The sequence below is a fragment of the Dromiciops gliroides genome, chromosome 1 (assembly GCF_019393635.1).
Source record: "Dromiciops gliroides isolate mDroGli1 chromosome 1, mDroGli1.pri, whole genome shotgun sequence".
NCBI lineage: Eukaryota > Metazoa > Chordata > Mammalia > Microbiotheria > Microbiotheriidae > Dromiciops > Dromiciops gliroides.
In genome coordinates, this window is record NC_057861.1 from 436,974,679 (window position 1) to 436,993,480 (window position 18,802).

Here is an 18,802-nt window from a genome sequence, read left to right on the forward strand (position 1 = left end):
GCAGACGCCCGGTCGCCGCTCTCTTAACGCGCCCCTCCGCTCCGGGGAGGCTCGGGCCCCAGGAGGGGCGATGCGGCGCGAGCCCCGGGCCAACCCCGCCACGGCCGCTGCCGCCGCGCGGGGCGGGGTGGGGGGAGGGGAGAGGAGCCGGAGCGGAGCGGGCCGGGAAGCGCGGATGAGCCCGCGGCAAGGAGCGGCGGCGGCCAGGCCGGCGGAAAGGATACTTGTTGCACGGTTCTTTGGGTGGAGGTGTCCGGGGACTGGGACTCTTTGAGTAGCTGCAGGATTTGCTGAAGCCCTTGCTCGTCGGGTTTCCACTCATACTCCATCTTGGTTTGCTGCAAATAAAGCCAGACACAGGAAGAGCCGGAGCTAATGTTAACTCTCCGCGCACAGGCCCCAGAGCTGCCCGCCCCGGGGCAGGCTTCCCCCCCTCCCCCGACTCCCGCTGCCCCGCTGCCCCCGCACCCTCACCCCCATCCCGGGACCTGCCTGGGCTGCAGGGTTTGAAGCCTTTGGACCGGGAGAGCGAGCCTAACAGTTGCTAGCAGCAGGGCCGCCAAGGTCTGCTGCTGCTGCTGCTGCTGCTACTGCCGCCGCCGCCGCTGCTGCTGCTTGCTGCTTCTGCCGCTGCTGCTGCCGCTGCTGCTGTGTGCACGGAGCCGACCAGACTGAGTCACGGAGAATTTGCAATCTGGCCCTAAGATCCGCTCCGAGGATCCCCCTGGGTCCTACTGCCACCCTGCTTCCTCTAGCGAACCTCGCAGCTCGTCCCGGGTGCACAGCAGAGCCTCTTTCCACTAGCAATTTAACCCTAAGGGAAACTAACCGATTTAAAAGACAAAACCAAAAAAACTGAATTAAAAAAGGGGTCAGCTCAAAAGATGATTTACGAGGAAAAAAGCAGACTCTTCAGTTGGCTCGGTGTTTTGCTTAGTAGCCACTTGGTCAAAACACTGAAACAGTGGACACTTGAACACAAGAGCCAAAAAAAGAGAGCAAGCACTAATTTGTGAAGCTTTGGGGAGAAACACCCACACACACCCACACCCCCCCACACACACACACAAAATGACCTACAACATCATCAACTGTATATCTTGAACATTGGGATTTTTTTTCCAATTTTTCTAAAAAGGATAAATAATTTTCTACATTAACGAAATTTCAACGCACCTGAACCAACCTTTTGGGGAATTTTATGAAATGTCACTGAAAAATATATGTTGCCTCTGTTTCACACTTCGAATTTCGAACTGATCATGATGATTGCATTGGCCTCTGAGCATGAACGATACACACCAATAATTTACATTTAGATGGGCCTCCTTAAGTTTTTCAAACAAATTTCCTGACATTTTGAGGTTGGTTCTCACAGAAACACTGAGGAAGAAACCCCAGGTTTTGTTTTAAAAGCTTTTGATGAAGGAGGCCACAGAGGCCCAGAAAAGTTAAGTGACTTGCCTATGGGCACAGAACTAATCAGTGACAAGATTAGTTCTAAATCTTTCAGTTCAGGTTTCCTACCTATAGCAATAAGCAATGTCCCTATGATTTAATAACTTGGATTAATGTAGTAGTCAAAGGACAAATGCTAAACTAAATGCCTAAATATGAGATAAAATTATTGATATGAACATTCATTAAGTTGATAACCATAATTTAAAATCAAATTTCTGAGTCTAGGTCGATCAAGTTTGGCCCCAAATAAGAGATATGAGAGACTTTGCCTCCTTTCTATTGGTGGAAGCTCACAGATGTGCAACATTGCATATGATGCTAGATTTTTATTGTTGTTGTATTTTCTGACTTTTTATTCCTCTTTTAAAAATTTATTTGTTTTAAAAGGGAGATATTAGGGGCAGCTAGATGGCACAGTGGATAAAGCACCGGCCCTGGAGTCAGGAGTACCTGAGTTCAAATCCGGCCTCAGACACTTAACACTTACTAGCTGTGTGACCCTAGGCAAGTCACTTAACCCCAATTGCCTCACTAAAAAAAAAAAAAGGGAGATATTTCTGGGAAGGAAAGGGCAAAGGGGATTAGGATACAGGGTGAAATACGCAGGTGATATAAAAACAAGCTGAGCAGAGAGTTTGGCTCCCTCTGATTTTAGAACCCTAGCTTCTTGAGCTAGGGAGGGACAAGATCAGACCAGTAATTTTGGAAGTTTTTTTGGTAGCTATGTGAAAGATGGATTAAAGAAGGGAAAAGAATGGAACCAGGGAGACCAATGAGGAGGATATTGCTATAGTCCAGGCAAATTTACTGATGAAATATCAATAACAAAACCTATTTTTAAAAAAGAGAAATCAAATTAGAAACGGTTGGCATAGATCATAGCCAATCCATGGAGCCAGGGCACTTTGTGTGACCTTGGGCAAGTCACAACCTTTTCTGGACCTTACTTTCCTCATTTCCTCCCCACTCACCAAAGTCATAGTTAGGGATAGAGGATATACTTGTCATCTCAATGGTATAAGGAACAGCAGAATAAAGAAATCCTTCTACCAATATTAGCTGGCACCTTCTCTGAAAATTATCATCTTAAAGAGTTGCCTAGAGCACTGAGTCACACAACTAGCATGTGACAGAGATAAGGGTCCTAGGCCAGTTCTATGACCCTACACCAGGTTGGCATGCTTAAAGTAATAGTTCTATTTTCAAGTCTTATGACTGAAAGACAGAGGTCTTCCTCTGTTTGGGGTTTAAAAAACTCCACAAAACCTAAGGAGCACCTAGGTGGCCCTAGAGTCAGGAAGACCTGAGTTTAAATCCATCCTCAGGCACTTGACATTTATTAGCGGTGTGACCCTGGCAAGTCACTTAACTCTGACTGCCTCAAACATCCAAGGCCATCTCCAGTCATCCTAATGTATATCTTGCCATTGGACCCAAATGGCTCTGGAGGAAAGAGTGAGGCTTGTGGTTTTTTGCACAGCCCTCCCTCCCTTAAATCCAATTTATTGCAAGCCATGACATGCATCACCTCCCGATGTCATGGTCCTCTTTGAGAATGAAGGACAAACAACAACAAAACCCCACAACAAACTCTGACTATACTGTTCCCTCTGGCTGTCATCCTTTCTTCTTGCCAAAAGGCAACCCTGACTTCTGATTTCACCCACCCAGTCTCTTTTTTGTTACTTAGCAATGTGGCCTTTGCCCTCACTAGTCTAGTGAAGCTGGTCTTTCTAAGGTTATCAGTAAGTTTTTTATCACCAAACTCAGTTGCTGTTTCTTAGTCATTCACATTGCATTTTACTCTTGATTACAGGGCCATCCTGAAATTCTGTCATCCTGGGGCTCCAGTGATGCTAATGTATTGTTTCTCTTTCCACTTCTCTGGCTGGTTTCTCTTCCTGCACCTACTCCCATAAATGTGGCCATTTGACAAGGTTCATTCCTTACTCCTCTTTTTCCTGTTCTTTTTTTATATTTTCTTCCCTGAAGGTCACAAATACTTATGGCTTCAAATATCCTCTCCCCAAAAATGAGCATTCCAAACCCATCACCTGACCCTTCTCCTGGGCTCTAGGCAGAAGCTTAGAAATCCCAATTGACGATCGATCGATTGATAGCCTCCTAGCTCTGCAGGTCTAAAACCAGACATGCCTCCCCAAAGTCAGGGATATCCTCATTGTGCTAATTGTATTGTCATTCTTCCTGTCACTCATACTTGAAACCTCTAAAGAGATTTCTGACTCCTTCTCCCTTGACCCCTAATACCCAGTTAATAACCAAGTTCTATTCTCCCATCAAAATATCTCATGAATTTGCCCCTTTTAGATTGCCTCTACCATGACATAGTTCAGACCTTTATTAACACCACACGTAAGAGTGTAATTTCTTTTTCTCTTTCCCTCTTTCTCTCCCTTTTCTTTTCTCTCTCCCTTTCTCCCTTCCTTCTTTCTTTCCCTTTTCCCTCCCTCTTTCTTTTCTCTCTCTCCTCCCTTTCCCACTTCTCTCCTTCCTTCTCTCTTCCCTTTCCCACTCTTCTTCCTCCCCCTTCCATCCTTCTCTCTTTCCCTCTTCTCCTTTCCCCCTCTCTGTCTTTCCCCCCTTTCCCTCTCTGTATGATGTGTGTGTGTGACAAAGACAAAGAGAGAAGAGAGGGAGAATCAGACAGACTCCCTTCCAATTCCTCCTATTAATAGCCCTTAATTTCATTCAACACTGCTTTGACCATTTTACTCCCCTGTCCAATCACTTTTTAAAGATTTCTTTTTTTCCCCTTTCCTTTCCTTTCTTTCTTCCTCTCCCCCCTCTGCCCCCAGGCAATGAGGGTTAAGTGACTTGCCCAGGTTCACACAGTTAGTAAGCATCAAGTGTCTGAGGCTGGATTTGAACTCAGGTCCTCCTGAATCCAGGGCCAGTGCTTTATCCACTGTGCCACCTAGCTGCTCCTGTCCACTCACTTTTTTTTTTTAATGTATGAGGTATTTTATTTTTTCTGTTACATGTAAAGATAGTTCTCAACTTTTGTTTATACGTGCTTTACAATTTCAGATTTTTCTCCCTCCCTCCCCTCCCTCCCCCCTCCCCTAGACAGCAGGTAATCTGATATAGGTTATATCTATATATCTCTATACATATACATATAGATATAGATATAGATATATATACACATAATAACATTAATCCTATTTCTGCATTAATCCTGTTACAAGAGAAAGAATCAGAGCAGTGATGCAAAACCTCAAAATAGAAAAAAAAAACAACAGCACCCAAAACAAAAGAAATAATATGGTTCCATGAGCATCTATACTCCACAGTTCTTTCTTTCTTTTTTTTTCTTGGATTTGGAGATCCTCTTCTGTCATGAGTTCCCTGGAACTCTTCTGTACCATTGCATTGGTGAGAAGAATATAGTCCATCACAGTAGGTCAACACTCAATGTTGATGATACTGTGTACAATGTTCTTCTGGTTCTGCTCATCTCACTCATCATCAGCTCACGCAAGACCCTCCAGGTTTCTCTGAACTCCTCCTACTCATCGTTTCTTACAGCACAATAGTATTCCATTGTATTCATGTACCACAACTTGTCCAGCCATTCCCCAATTGATGGGCACCCCCTCAACTTCCAATTCCTTGCTACCACGTAAAGAGCAGCTATAAATATTTTTGTACATGTGGGTCCCTTTCCCCCTTCCATGATTTCTTTGGGCAAAAGACCTAAAAGTGGGATTGCTGGGTCAAAGGGTATGCACAGCTTTATCGCCCTTTGGGCATAATTCCAAATTGCTCTCCAGAATGGTTGGATCAGCTCACAGCTCCACCAACAATGCATTAGTGTTCCAATTTCCCCACAGCCTCTCCAACATTTATTATCTTCCTTTTTTGTCATTTTAGCCAATCTGATAGGTGTCAGGTGGTACCTCTGTCCACTCACTTTTAAGGGCTTCTTTGGCTTCTACTCTTCACTGACAAGCAAACACAAGGCTCCCTATTTTGTGTGGGACTGTTAAGAGAAGGGCAACTAGGATGACAAGAGTCTTGAACTCATGCCACATGAAAACTGGTTAAAGGAACTGAGGTTTAGACAGGATAGACCCAAGGAAGGGAGGGTTTGGAGAAAGAACATGGCAGTCATCTTCTAGTATCTGAAGGGCTGTCATACAGAAAAGGAATCACACTTGTTCTGCTTGGCCCCACAGGGCAGAACTCAAAGCAATGAGTAGAGACGTGAGCCAAACTTCCTTACAATAAGAGCTGTACAAAAGTGGGATGGGTTTACTCTGGAGGTAGAGAGGGATTCTTTGTCAGACACTGGGTGGACTGCACGCCTGAGATCTAGTCTAACTTAATTCCTGTGACTATAAAATAGGAAATCATTCGATGTTTCAACAGACAGACATATCTGAATTAAATTAGAGAGTCTGTTGAATACCACATTCTCCATTTCTTTAGATTAAGGCCATTATGACTAATCAAAAGGCCTGTTGGGTTATTTTTATATGTGAAAGAATCAAACCTAAACATTTTTAAAAGGGAAATAAATGGAAGTTTAAAACCTCTTTCCTCTGATAAATGATGATGTGTTCAAATCATACCTAAAATCCAGGTGCAATGGGGATTGGGCAAGCTAGAAAGATCATCACTCAACTGTGACAATTATTGGGAGAGTAGTTCTTTGAAGGAATAGTTTGTCTTACTGGCTAGAAAAAGATTGTCATTAACAGTAACAATAATAATAAGGAGGAGGAGGAAGAGGAGGAGCTTCCTGCTATGCAGAAACTTAAATTTCTACCACCAATTTCAAATGGACTGAACATGTACCGTCCATTGGTGGGGAACAGCAAATTGTATGTTGACTTTTCCTTTAAAATTCTTCTTGAATTAATCCTTTCCATTCCCTTCTGACCCAACTATAGTTTAGACCCTTATCACCATCACATCTGGATTAGTGTTATAGCCTTACAAAAATAATTTTCCAAAATTACCCATCACTACCACGCTCCACTGTAGTAAAGAAACCCAGCCTAGAGAAGAAAAGGAAAATATACTGCTTTTCTTTTGGTTAAAAGCAGTAGGGAAAACGTGGGAAAGGGAGAAATATCTTTTTAACTTTCTTCTACCCTCTTCATAAGCATAGAACAATCTGCAGTTTAAATGGATCTTGAGGTGAGAGGTGCATTTCCTACCTGTCCACAAACACTGCAATGTTGTTGTTCAAGACTCTGTGATCTCGATTGGGGTTTTCGTGGCAAAGATACTGGAGTGGTCTCCCATTTCCTTCTCCAGCTCATTTTTAAATATGAGGAAACTGATGTAAATAGGGTTAAGTGACTTGCCCAGAGACACACACCTAGTAAGTGACTCAGGCCAGATTTGAGCTCACAAAGATGATGACTCCTCCTCTCTATCCACTTTGGCCCCTAGCTGCCCTAAATACTTCAATATTAGTATTATATTTAATATTGAAGAATTTTAGGGCAACTTGGTGGCTCAGTGGATAGAGCACTGGCCCTGGATTCAGGAGGACCTGAGTTCAAATCCGGCCTCAGACACTTAACACTTACTAGCTGTGTGACCCTGGGCAAGTCACTTAACCCCCAATTGCCTCACCAAAAAAAAAAAAAAAAGAAGAAGAAGAAGAATTTTAAATGTCCATTATTTGAGAAACAGAAGTATCAATTACCATACTTGTATCAATAGAGCAAAAAGGCTGCCTTAATAGCCAGGGAAATCTCTACCCATGCTTCTCAATAAATCAGGATTCTTTAGAAGATGTTAGAACACAAATAACCTCTTTCACTGATCCTTTGATAAAAAGCACTGGGCAAGGCATAGAACAGAGTATGCTAGGCAGAGGTGCTCAACACTGAGACCGAGGACATCAGGTGCAGAGTCCAGGGGACACTGCTGATTTCATCAAGCTCCAGGACACTGCAGAGCCTCCTGGAAGAGATCTGTAATCACTGCAATGAGTTTGGCCTCTATGAAAAGACCTAATGGATAAAGAATGTCTATTGCCCAGATTTCAAAATGTACTTGGATTGAAAATCTATAACCCTTGTCCAACATTATGTATATCTGAGATGGACAGGAGAGATGGACAGTGAACTCTGTTCGCAAGTGAAAGGGAGGAGGAGATCATGGCTGATTTGGGGCAATTATAGAGATTTTTACCTACTTGAAGCAAATGAAAGCATGAAAGCAAAGGGCCATCTTTTCAATGCTAACATTTTGCAAATATTGCTTTGTGTAATGCAAGTATATCTCACTGTCCCCTGAGAACTAAAAATGAGTATCACAAAAAAGGGCAACAGAGAGGGACCTGGGAGAGATGTGTGGGCTGAAACCTATAACTGATGAACTCCAAAGAAGAGTACAAAGAAAGGAAGAGAAGATGGAAAGGAAGAAGAATGGTCATGGAGAGGCCAGGATGAAGGATGACAAGATAGACAGCCACAGGGCTCTATTGATACCCATGAGATTTGAAAGAAAGTGAACCAGGCCTTTCCTTTGTCTCATTGGATGGGCCTCTCAGGGCAGGCTTTTGGGAGAACACTGACTCACCAGCATGGCCAAGTGAGGACCTACATTGCTGGAGGGGACTACTCAATTGATGATGATAGCCATCTGAGTATTTGGCTATCTAGGAATAAGTTTAAACCATTTTACTTTTATCTAAGCAATATTATCCCTGTGAGTTGTATAGCTAGCAAATATCTTCATTTATTCAAAGACTGGATACCAAGGTGATGTCTACTCATTTCTCACCTGGCTGCACTGCTCTGGAACTTTTCTGACTTCTTCATCACTAACACTCTGCCCCTCTGATAAAACTCGAAAATCTCTAAGATGGGAGCTCAGTTCAGAACATCTCATTTCTCACTGGGCTTTACTACTTTGAGACTTGGACCTTTTCCACCATGCCCCTAGGCACATTTCTCCACAAGTGACCTCCCATCACCCTCCCGGCCCAGCCCCTTTCAGCTTCCCTTTTGTGTACTGTCTTCCCCAAATTAAATTGTAAGCTCCTTGAAGGGAGGGACAGTCTTGTTTTTTGTATGTATTTGTATCGTTAGTGCTGAGTCCAGAACCTAGTACTTGGTAAGACACTAAATAATGTTGATTAAGTACTTAGCTGAATTTGATCAATTCAAATCTTTTCACTTCCTACCCAAATACTCTTAACAATGGATCACGGGGCAGCTAGGTGGCACAGTGGATAGAGCACCGGCCCTGGATTTAGGAGTATCTGAGTTCAAATCCGGCCTCAGACACTTGACACTTACTAGCTGTATGACCCTGGACAAGTCACTTAACCCCCATTGCCCTGCAAAAAAAAAACACAAACAAACAAAACCAACCAAACAAAAAAACCAATGGATGGGGGGGGGGGGGGCAGCGAGGTAGCACAGTGGATAGAGTACCAGCCCTGGATTCAGGAGGATCTGAGTTCAAATGTGACCTCAGACAGTTGACACTTACTAGCTGTGTCACTTAATCCCAATTGCCTCACCAAAAAAAACCCCAAACCAAAAAAGACAAACCAAAAAAACCCTCCAAAACAATGGATCACCAAAAGATACTATGGTGAAATAAAGACTAACCCAGAAAAGTATGCCATTTAGAGAATGCAGTAGTTCAAGGAACTGTGATACAATTGTGAGAAACTGAACCAAGGAGTAAGAAAGAGAAAAAAGATCTCAAAAAAAAAAAGTCAGGATCTTAATAATGAATAGATGAAGAAATGTGATCAATGGGTTTTTTTAAATGAAAAAACCCCATTTCAGTGACTTGGTAATTATATCTATTTATGGTATTAGAAAATCCTTTAATCTATTATCATAGAAGCTAGAAAGTAATCCAAAATTTTGGACAAAGGAAGAAAAAGGTAAACTAAGTAGAAGAATCAACAGAGAATTAATCCAATTAGTTTGTGAACTTTGTAAAAGCAAGAGCCACCATTTTTCATGCATGTCTGTATCTTTGATAGATCCTAGAAGGATGCTGTGGTAGGCAGTACACAGCCAGCCATAGGAGCTCTAATTTGGGGTTACTGATTAAAGTACAATAATAATTTATTCCTAGCATTTATACTAGGAATTATACTAAGAAATAATTTTTCAAAATTACCCATTACCATTTTGCCCAAATATATAATCTTCAAAGTGTTACAGCTTCTGCCTATTGGACATTTTTAACCTGATGTCTTGTAGGCATCTCCAAAACAGAACTCATTATCTCTTCTGGACTTGCTTATTTCTGTCAAGGGTACCACCATCTTGCCACTCACCCAGGTTCACAGTCTTGGTAACATCCTTAACTACTTAACTCCCCAGAAACAAACTTCAATGGTTCTCTCTTGCCTCTAGAATAAAATATAAACATTTGGCATTTAAAACTGGCCCCATCCCACCCTTCTGGCCTTACTACACATGAACTCTCTTTTTTTTTTTTTTTTTTTTTTTTGGCGGGGCAATGGGGGTTAAGTGACTTGCCCAGGGTCACACAGCTAGTAAGTGTCAAGTGTCCGAGGCCGGATTTGAACTCAGGTCCTCCTGACTCCAGGGCCGGTGCTTTATCCACTGCGCCACCTAGCTGCCCCCCTACACATGAACTCTCCTCCCATTCTCCAGACCACCACTTAGGTGGTCCTTTCTTGCCCTCCTTTTTTACATTTCCCCCCATATCTATAGTGCCCTCCCTTCTCACCTCCACTTCTGGTAATCCCAGGTTTCCCTTAAGACTCAAATCAAATGCCTAGTAGACCTGTCTTAGTCTTCCCAACTGCTACTGTCCTCCAGGTCCCCAGCCCAAAGACTTTTATCTACCTTGTGTGTGCTTTGTATATTCCTAAGAACATTTGAAAATAAGCACCTCGAGGAGGGTGCTTTTACTTTGTATTGACTTTGTATTGTCCAATCTTTGTACTATCAGGCCAATGCTTAAGGAATACTTGTTGACTAACTCATTGATTAACTGCTCCAAGTCAGCAACTGAAAGCTACAAAGAGAATTTAACGGTTAGAATTATACATATCAAGTTGTTGGGTTTTTTTCCCCCTGTTGTTTTTTGAAGTTAAAGGGGTTGGCTGTTGTTACTTATTCTGGTCTAAGCAAGCACATAAGTACACAAATAGCTTGGCATTGAAGTGAGTGGTAATAAAGCTAGAACAAGTAAATGTTCAAAGGTCAATCCAATCTACAAGCAAAGCACTAATTTCTTCTAATTTTTCCTACCTGTACAGCCACTCCCTTCCACAAGTATAACTTTTAGAGGCCCTCCCTCTCAAAAACATTTTAAGTATTTCCTATGTGCAATGCACTATATTAGAGCATACAGGAGTTTGGTGGAGGAGAGGAAAAGAAGGAACATTTCAGATTTATTAAATAAGAGCTAATCTCAGCCCTGAACAGCTAGGTGGTAAAGTGGATAGAGTGCAGGGCCTGGAGTCTGGAAAACTTATCTTGATGAGTTCAAATCTAGCCTCAGATACTTATGGGCAAATTATTTAACCCTGTTTGCCTCAGTTTTCTCATTTGTAAAATGAGCTGGAGAAGGAAATGGCAAACCAGTCCAGTATCTTTGCCAAGAAAACCCCAAATGGGGTCATGAAGAGTCAGTTACAACTGAACAACAACAACAATCAGCTCTTCCATTTCCTTTTTTTTTGACAGGGCAACGAGGGTTAAGTGACTTGCTCAAGGTCACACAGCTAGTAAGTGTCAAGTGTCTGAGGTCAGATTTGAACTCAGGTCCTCCTGAATCCAGGGATAGTGCTCTATCCACTTTGCCACCTAGCTGCCCCCCATCTCCTATTCTTTTTTTTTTTTTTAAGTGAGGCAATTGGGGTTAAGTGACTTGCCCAGGGTCACACAGCTAGTAATTGTTAAGTGTCTGAGGCCGGATTTGAACTCAGGTACTCCTGACTCCAGGGCCAGTGCTCTATCCACTGTGCCACCTAGCTGCCCCTCCTATTCTTAAGAAACCCTAAAGTTCTTCAGTGTAAGTATGTTTCTCTTTTCCTTTCTACGTTTTCTATTTCAGTCTCAAAGTTTTGATGGAAGAGAAGAACAGGACTCCCTATTCTAACAGTCTTTGAAACATTTCTCAAAACCATTCCCATTTGTCCATTATTGGACACCACTGATTCAGGAGCTTATTACCTCTTGCCTGGACTATTTTCATAGCCTCGTAATTGGTTTCTCTCCAGCCTTTCCTCTCCCTTCATAAGCTACCAAAATAATCTTCCAATGCATAGGGCTGACCATGTTACTTCCCAGCTCAACAATCTTCCAAGCATTTTACTCCAGAGGCAAGAGAGATTCAAACTCAAGCTTGGTATTCAAGCCTCAGCTTGGTATTTAAGTCCTTCCACTGCCTCTTGAATACTTTTCCAGACTTATTTCACAATCCTCCTCTTTATACACTATTTTCCAACCAATCTGGTCTATTTTGCTGTTCCTTGAACTTAACATGCCATCTCCCATCTTCTGTCTCTTTGTATACAGGCTGTCTGTCATTCCCCAAGCCTGGAATCATCAATCAATCAATCATCACTACTACTACCACCACCACCACCATCATCACACCACCACCACTGTTGTCATCATAAGAAGATAGCATTTTTAAAAATGTAATAAACATTTTTATTTATAGTTTTGGGCTCCAATTTTTATCCCTCCTTCCCTTCCTTTCCTCCCCTCTCCCTGAGGTGACAATCAGATATGGGTTATACATGTATGGTTATGTAAAACATTACCATATTTATCATTTTGTATAAGAAAACTTGATTAAAAAATTAAAATGAAAGTGAAAAATAGCATACTTCAGTAGAAGACAGCATTTAGATATGGCACTTTTAGATTCAAAAAGTCTTCTACATATGTTCATTCATTTAATTCATTTGAGGTAGGTGCTATTATCCCCACTTTCCAGATGAGAAAACTGAGGCTGAGAGGTTAAGTGACCTGCCCAGGATCACACAGGTAGCAAATGTCTACAGCTGTTTCTGAACTCAGGTTTTCCTGAGTCCAAGTCCAATTCTACCCACTGTGCCAACTAACTGCTTAAATATGATATGATAAATAGTATTTAGTATGTATAAATAGTATATAATATTTAACTTAAGTAAACGTAAATACAATAAATTATAATTTATAATATACAATATACAATACATAGTGATATATGGAATATAATATATAATTAAATTATAATATACATTAATATAGTTCATTTTGGTAAATATATTGTGTCCCCCAAAAGACTCCAGAAACTCCAGTCTATATCCCCGGCATTTATCATCATACTTGGCACAAAGTAGGCACTTAATAAATGCTTATTGTTTTCACTATTTTTTAAAAAATCCTCTGCATCTAACACAGGGCCTTGAAGAGTCGATATTTAATACCCACTTTTTGAACTGATCCAATTCATGCCAGTTCAAAAACTCTTCTTTCCCTTTTCAACCAAAAGGTTGATGTATTAATATCTTTCTTCTTCCCCATGAAGCACAGGCTTTTCTCAAATTCCAAATCCCATTCAGGCTCATTACAGTTCCATTTAAAGGCCTAACTCTAGCTGTCTGTCTTATTTCCACCCAGGTTTTGATCTAGTACACTAAACCCTGTATTTCTTCACACTTTTCTTCATTCTCCTTTTAGAGAAGCATTCTAGTTTAACTAGAAATGGAAGAGAAGATGGAAGATTTGATAATGATTAATGTGGAAAAATTACCAAAATATTTGGAAGTGTTTTGTACCAAAGGACCAAAAATTAATCACACTTTTTAAAAGTATCAAGACAGAAGAAAATGGCACATGTAGCAAGCATTGGATGCAATCACTATATATTCCTTAAGTCTATGTTCATGAACACATGGGAAACAGTAATGACAGAGGACAACTCAAAGTAGACACATTGCAGGACAAAGAAAAATAGATGGTGGTATCATCAGCTTTGGGCAATGAGGAAAAAATAAAAGCTAGGGACAGGGGGTGGTAGTTGTCTAGGTTTTAATTTTTTAAATGTTCTATGTGAAATCTTATCTAGAAAAACAATTATGTCTCTCAGATGTATATGTGCTGTCAAGTCATACATATATGAAATCATTGTGCATGCACAAATAACTATGAAATTCATAAAACTATAGGGGAGTTAGTCATGTTACAAAATACCTAAATGTGTGCAAATCCAAGTTTCTGAAACAGATAAAGATGAGGTGGAGGGCTTGAGGGGAAAGATAATAAGTTCCCTTTTGGACATATTAAATTTAAAATGTATATGGACATCCAGTGTTTGAAAGGCAGGTTGAGATGTGAGATTGGAGGTCAGCAGAGAGTGTAGGGCAGAATAGACAGATTTGAGAATTGTGAGCATAGATATGGTCATTAAATCCATAGGAGTTGATCACCAAGTGAAGTAGCGTAGAGGGAGAAGAGGTGAGGGGTCCAGGACAGAGCCCTGAGGGATACCAATGCTTTAGGGACTAGCTTCTTAAACTGTAGATCGTGACCCCATATGGGGTCGTGAAAAATTGGCCAACAGTAAAGAGTTATGTATATCTATATACTTGGGGTCTATAAAAATTTCTCTGGAGAAAAGGGGTCCCTAGTGGAAAAAGTTTAAAAAGCCTGGCTCAAGAGCACATGATCTAGGAGAGAATCCAGGAAAGGAGACTGAAGAGTGTTCACACAGAGGAGGAAAAGGAGAGACTAGTGTCCCAAAAACCTAAAGAGAAGAGTATCAAGGTGGAGAGAACTATCAACAGTGTCAAAGGCTGCAGAGAGGTCAAGAAGAATGAGGACTAAGAAAAGGCTTTGGCAACTAAGACATCATTACTAACTCTAGAAGGAGCAGTTTCAGTGGAACGTGGAACGTTAAGATTGTTGATAAGGGTGCTGACGTGTAAGGAGAAATCAAAGGCACCTATTATTGATGCTCTTTGGAAGAAGTTTAGCTACAAAGGGCAGAAGAAACGATAGAGGAGGATGGAAGTATCAAATAGGGTTTTTTTTTCAGGATAAGGAAGACATGGGCAAGTTAGTGAGCAGCTGGAGATAAGCCAGGAAAGAGGGAAAGATTGAAAATAAGGGAGAGTGGGAATGACAAAGAGAGGGCAAGCCGTAGGAAGAGTTGGGATGGAATGGGATCACTTGACCAAGTTGAAGGTTAGCCTTGGGAAACAGGAAGGCCACTTCATCCATCGTGTGAAACAGGGGTGAAGGAGATGAGAATGGTAGAAGGCATCTGAGTGATGGCAGGAGAGAGAGAGAGGAGAGAGAGAAGAGGGAGCTCATAGCAAATGACCTCATTTGTTTCTGTAAGATGGGGGCAAGGTCAGAGCACTCCTGATAAAAAATGGTCAAGCAGGATGTTACTTCTAGATTTACTACTCAGTGGTCACAAGCCACTCAAGCAAGCATGCTGTAATTCTAAGCCCTTTAAATAAAATACAACTATTTAGAGAAAGTATCTTGTCTGGTAAATGCCTTTAGGTACAGTAACAATGTTGTTAAACTCAAGGCAGAAAAAGGGCTGACTTTTTGGTTTATTTGCCAAACTGGCTTCGCACCACACAGAGCACAGTTATAGGAACTATAGCAGGGCAGTGGTTCTAGTGGAAAGTGGAAAGGCCAACTCACTGTATGTGAAGTCGCGGGAACCTTAATTCCTTTGGGGTCTCATTAGACTGTGAGCTCCTCAATGTCAGGAAATGCCTTTTGCCTTTCTTTGTATGTCCAGTGTTTTCCAGGCAGGCACTAGATAAATGTTTATTGACTAATACTGTATAAATCATTTAACCCCTGTGAGCCTTGATTTCCTCATCTGTAAAATGAAAGGGCTTCCCAGGTCTCTTCAGTCTGGGATCTGATTGATGATACTAATGTCTTGTTGGTAAATTCAGTCCGTGACACAGAACTCAAAATATTAGTGCTGTACACAAAGCACTTCCCAAGGCAAACTACGAGTCCACAGATTTCCTGTATTTTAAAAAGAGGAGTAGTAGCCGTAACACAGGCTCAAAATTCCTGGACATCTCTGAAATGATAATGTTGATCAGTGAAAAGTATGATTCAATTTTTTAGGATGTGCTTGTACAGAAAACTATTATACTTTTATTGTAAAGTGAGATGTCTAGGCTGCTACTACTGTGAAGAGAATGATTAGCTAGCCGACCATCTGATTATTCAGATAAGGTATCATCGTTCAAACTACATGTAATTTTGATTTACATCAATTTATTTGTTCCTGAGGCACAACTTATAGAAGTCAAAGCCTTCCAGAAATTCTTGATACATTAAAAAAAAAAATTTCCTCTTTGGTACAATTAAAACCTAGCTTGCTTAGGTCATTTAGGAGGTTTAATGTGTTGATTCCACTTATCCAAAGAGAAGAGAAATAAAGAAAGGAATACTGTCTTGGGTTCACTAGTCTCTAATCAGAAAAGGACCATGGCAGATGAGAGAAGAAAACAGAGAGGAGGAAAATGCTAAGTGGCTGGAGTCACTATCTCCAATCTTTATCTGACCTCTTTGTTCAAGGCAATCTCACTCATGGGTATTAGGAGCACACCAATCAGTTTTTCAACTGTGGAAGGCCTGATTGACAACCTAAGGACATAGTGAGGGATCTGAAGAGGAATTGATTAGGATCTTACATTTTGGGGCCCCTAGAACCTTTTCAAGCTCAGTTGCCAAATTGAATGTGGTCTGCTATATTTTTCTCTGACTCCTCTGCCAACCAAATGTGCTGTCATTAAGGTCTACAACTGCTGAATTACTTGATGGCATCTCATGTGACGTAGACATGGGCCCTGACGGAGCACAGATATGGTGAGTTAAGTGCTTTTGGATATCACCAAAAATAAACAGATTCTTCCTATGGTCAGAGTAATAATTCAAAATGGATTATCTCCTCTGTTATTTAAACAGGATGCATTCTGAAGAATTTTTATCCACAACTCTGAGGGAAGAAACTGTAGAAACAAGAGGTAAAAGGGAAGGGGAAGGAGAGTCAAGCAGCCAACAGTATAAACATTTGAAAGAAATTGATCTAAAAGAGGTTATACAGGAAATGAGAAATGAATTAAGAATGGAACCCAGAGAATTGAAAGGGAAAAAGAAGTGGAGAAGAAAGTAAACATAATGCTTAAGAGAGAGGCCAAAAATGAAAGAACAAACCCAGAATGCAAGAGGAATGTGAAGGAAGATGGTATGATCAACCGTTAAAAACACAAGTAATAGCGCCACTGAGTCAACAGGCACTAAGAATATTGTTTTTAACACGATAAAGCATTACCCTTGACCATGAAGAAATCACTAACGATGGCCACTTTTTTTTTTCTTTTCTGGAGGCCACGAGGTTCTTCTCATTTGCCCAGGGTCACAGAGCTACTAAGTGTGTGAGGTCATATTTGAACTCAGGTCCTCCTGACTCCAGGGCTAATGCTATATCCACTTTGCCTCTTAGCTGACCCAGACATTTTATTTTAAAAACAAAACGAAACAAAACAGAACAAGACAAACAAAAACATTTTAATGAGTATAAAAACTAAAAACATGGTACCAGTAGGGAAATTTGAATTAGCTGACACAAAAGTCAATATTAACCTCCTATACAATCAAATAAACTAATTTTTCAGTTTACAAACAAGCTTTTGAAATTGGAGCCTCAGGATCAAAGATGCAGCACTGCTGTCCTGAACTACAAACAGAAGCAGTATGTTGTACTATTCAAATTCCTATTAGCTGACCTATACTCCACCAAGAAAATGATATGTAACAATTTAATGTTTAATGTACAGGCACAAAGAAGAGACTTTGCTGGGTCTTATAGCTAGAAGAATTCTTAATTTAATATTTTTTTGGGGGGTAAAATAATTCTTAAATGTTATATAGTCCAATTTTGTTAATTCTTGTTTGTTTTTGTTTTTGTTTTTTTTGCAGGGCAATGAGGGTTAAGTGACTTGCCCAAGGTCACACAGCTTGTAAGTGCCAAGTGTCTGAGACCGGATTTGAACTCAGGACCTCCTGAATCTAAGGCCAGTGCTTTATCCACTGCACCACCTAGCTGCCCCTAACTTTGTCAATTCTACAGATGAAACAACCAAATCTAAGTCAGGTTAAGAGACTGGCCCAGGGGGCAGCTAGGTGGCACAGTGGATAGAGCACCGGCCCTGGAGTCAGGAGTACCTGAGTTCAAATCTGGCCTCAGACACTTAACACTTACTAGCTGTGTGACCCTGGGCAAGTCACTTAACCCCAATTGCCTCACTAAAAAAAAAAAAAAAAGAGAGAGAGAGAGACTAGCCCAAAGTCATACAGCTAGTTAGGGGCAGAGCTAGAATTATACTTTAACCAATACCATCTAAATAATGCAGTTCTATATTGTTGTTCAGTTGTGGACCATAATGTCCATGGGATTTTCTTAGCAAAGATACTGGAGTGGTTTGCCATATCCTTTTCCTTAACAGAGGTTAAGTGACTTGCCCAGGGTCACACAGCTAATAAGTGTCTGAGGCTGGATCTGAACTCAGGTCTTTCTGACTCCAACCCCAGAGTTCTAGCCACTGAGCCACCTAGCTGCCTCAATTCCATTTCACCAAGTTCTATATTCCATTTTTCTGGCTGAGAATGCTTATGAATACTGATTTGTTTATGTGAATATAATACTATTCTTTCAGATCTATTAAATAATAGGTCAAATTGATACAGTAGACATAGTTCTGGACCTGGAGTCAGGAAGACCTAGGTAAAATATGGCCTCATAGACTTATTGGATATGTGACCCTGGACCAGTTACTTAACACTCTTTGTCTGCCTTATTTTCCTCAATCATAAAATGGAAATAATAATCGCACCCACCTCCCAGGTTGTTATCAGGGTCAAATGAGATACTATTTGAAAGGGCTTAGCCCCTGCCACAAAATGGGTACTTCATAAATGCTTATTTCCTCCTGTTTCTGATGAAAACCCTATGAGGTGGGCAGCATAAGCATCATCCCCATCCCTACCTTATTAGAAAGCTTATTTTCTAAGATTAAATAATTTTCTCAAAGTCTTCAGTTAATAAGTTTAACAGCTGGGACTCAAACACAGGTCCTCCAATTTTATTTGTGGGGTTTTTTGTTTTGTTTTGTGTTTTTGGTGAGGCAATTGGGGTTAAGTGATTTGCCCAGGGTCACACAGCTACACAGTAAGTGTTATGTGTCTGAGGCTGGATTTGAACTCAGGTTCTCCTGAATCCAGGGACCAGTGCTTTATCCACTGTGCCACCTAGCTGCCCCAGTCCTCCAATTTTAAATCCACTCCTCCACTGCTCTGAAGCTGCCTCCAATATT

At 41.1% G+C, this 18,802-nt stretch overlaps 1 protein-coding gene across 3 annotated transcripts in view; it reads right to left on the reverse strand.

The window, feature by feature from the left end:
• The window catches only part of TNPO1 (transportin 1), a 124,017-nt gene that overhangs the window by 76,225 nt on the left and 28,990 nt on the right, over nt 1-18,802 (reverse strand). For all 3 annotated transcript variants that reach the window (XR_006354905.1, XR_006354904.1, XM_043986265.1), the window contains exons 2-3: nt 493-824; nt 225-338 (exon numbers count right to left, since the gene is read on the reverse strand). Coding sequence is in view for 1 of the 3 variants with exons in the window: in XM_043986265.1 (XP_043842200.1) it covers nt 225-329 (105 nt within the window). In the remaining 2 variants the exon portion in view is untranslated. The remainder of the gene's footprint in view (nt 1-224; nt 339-492; nt 825-18,802) is intronic.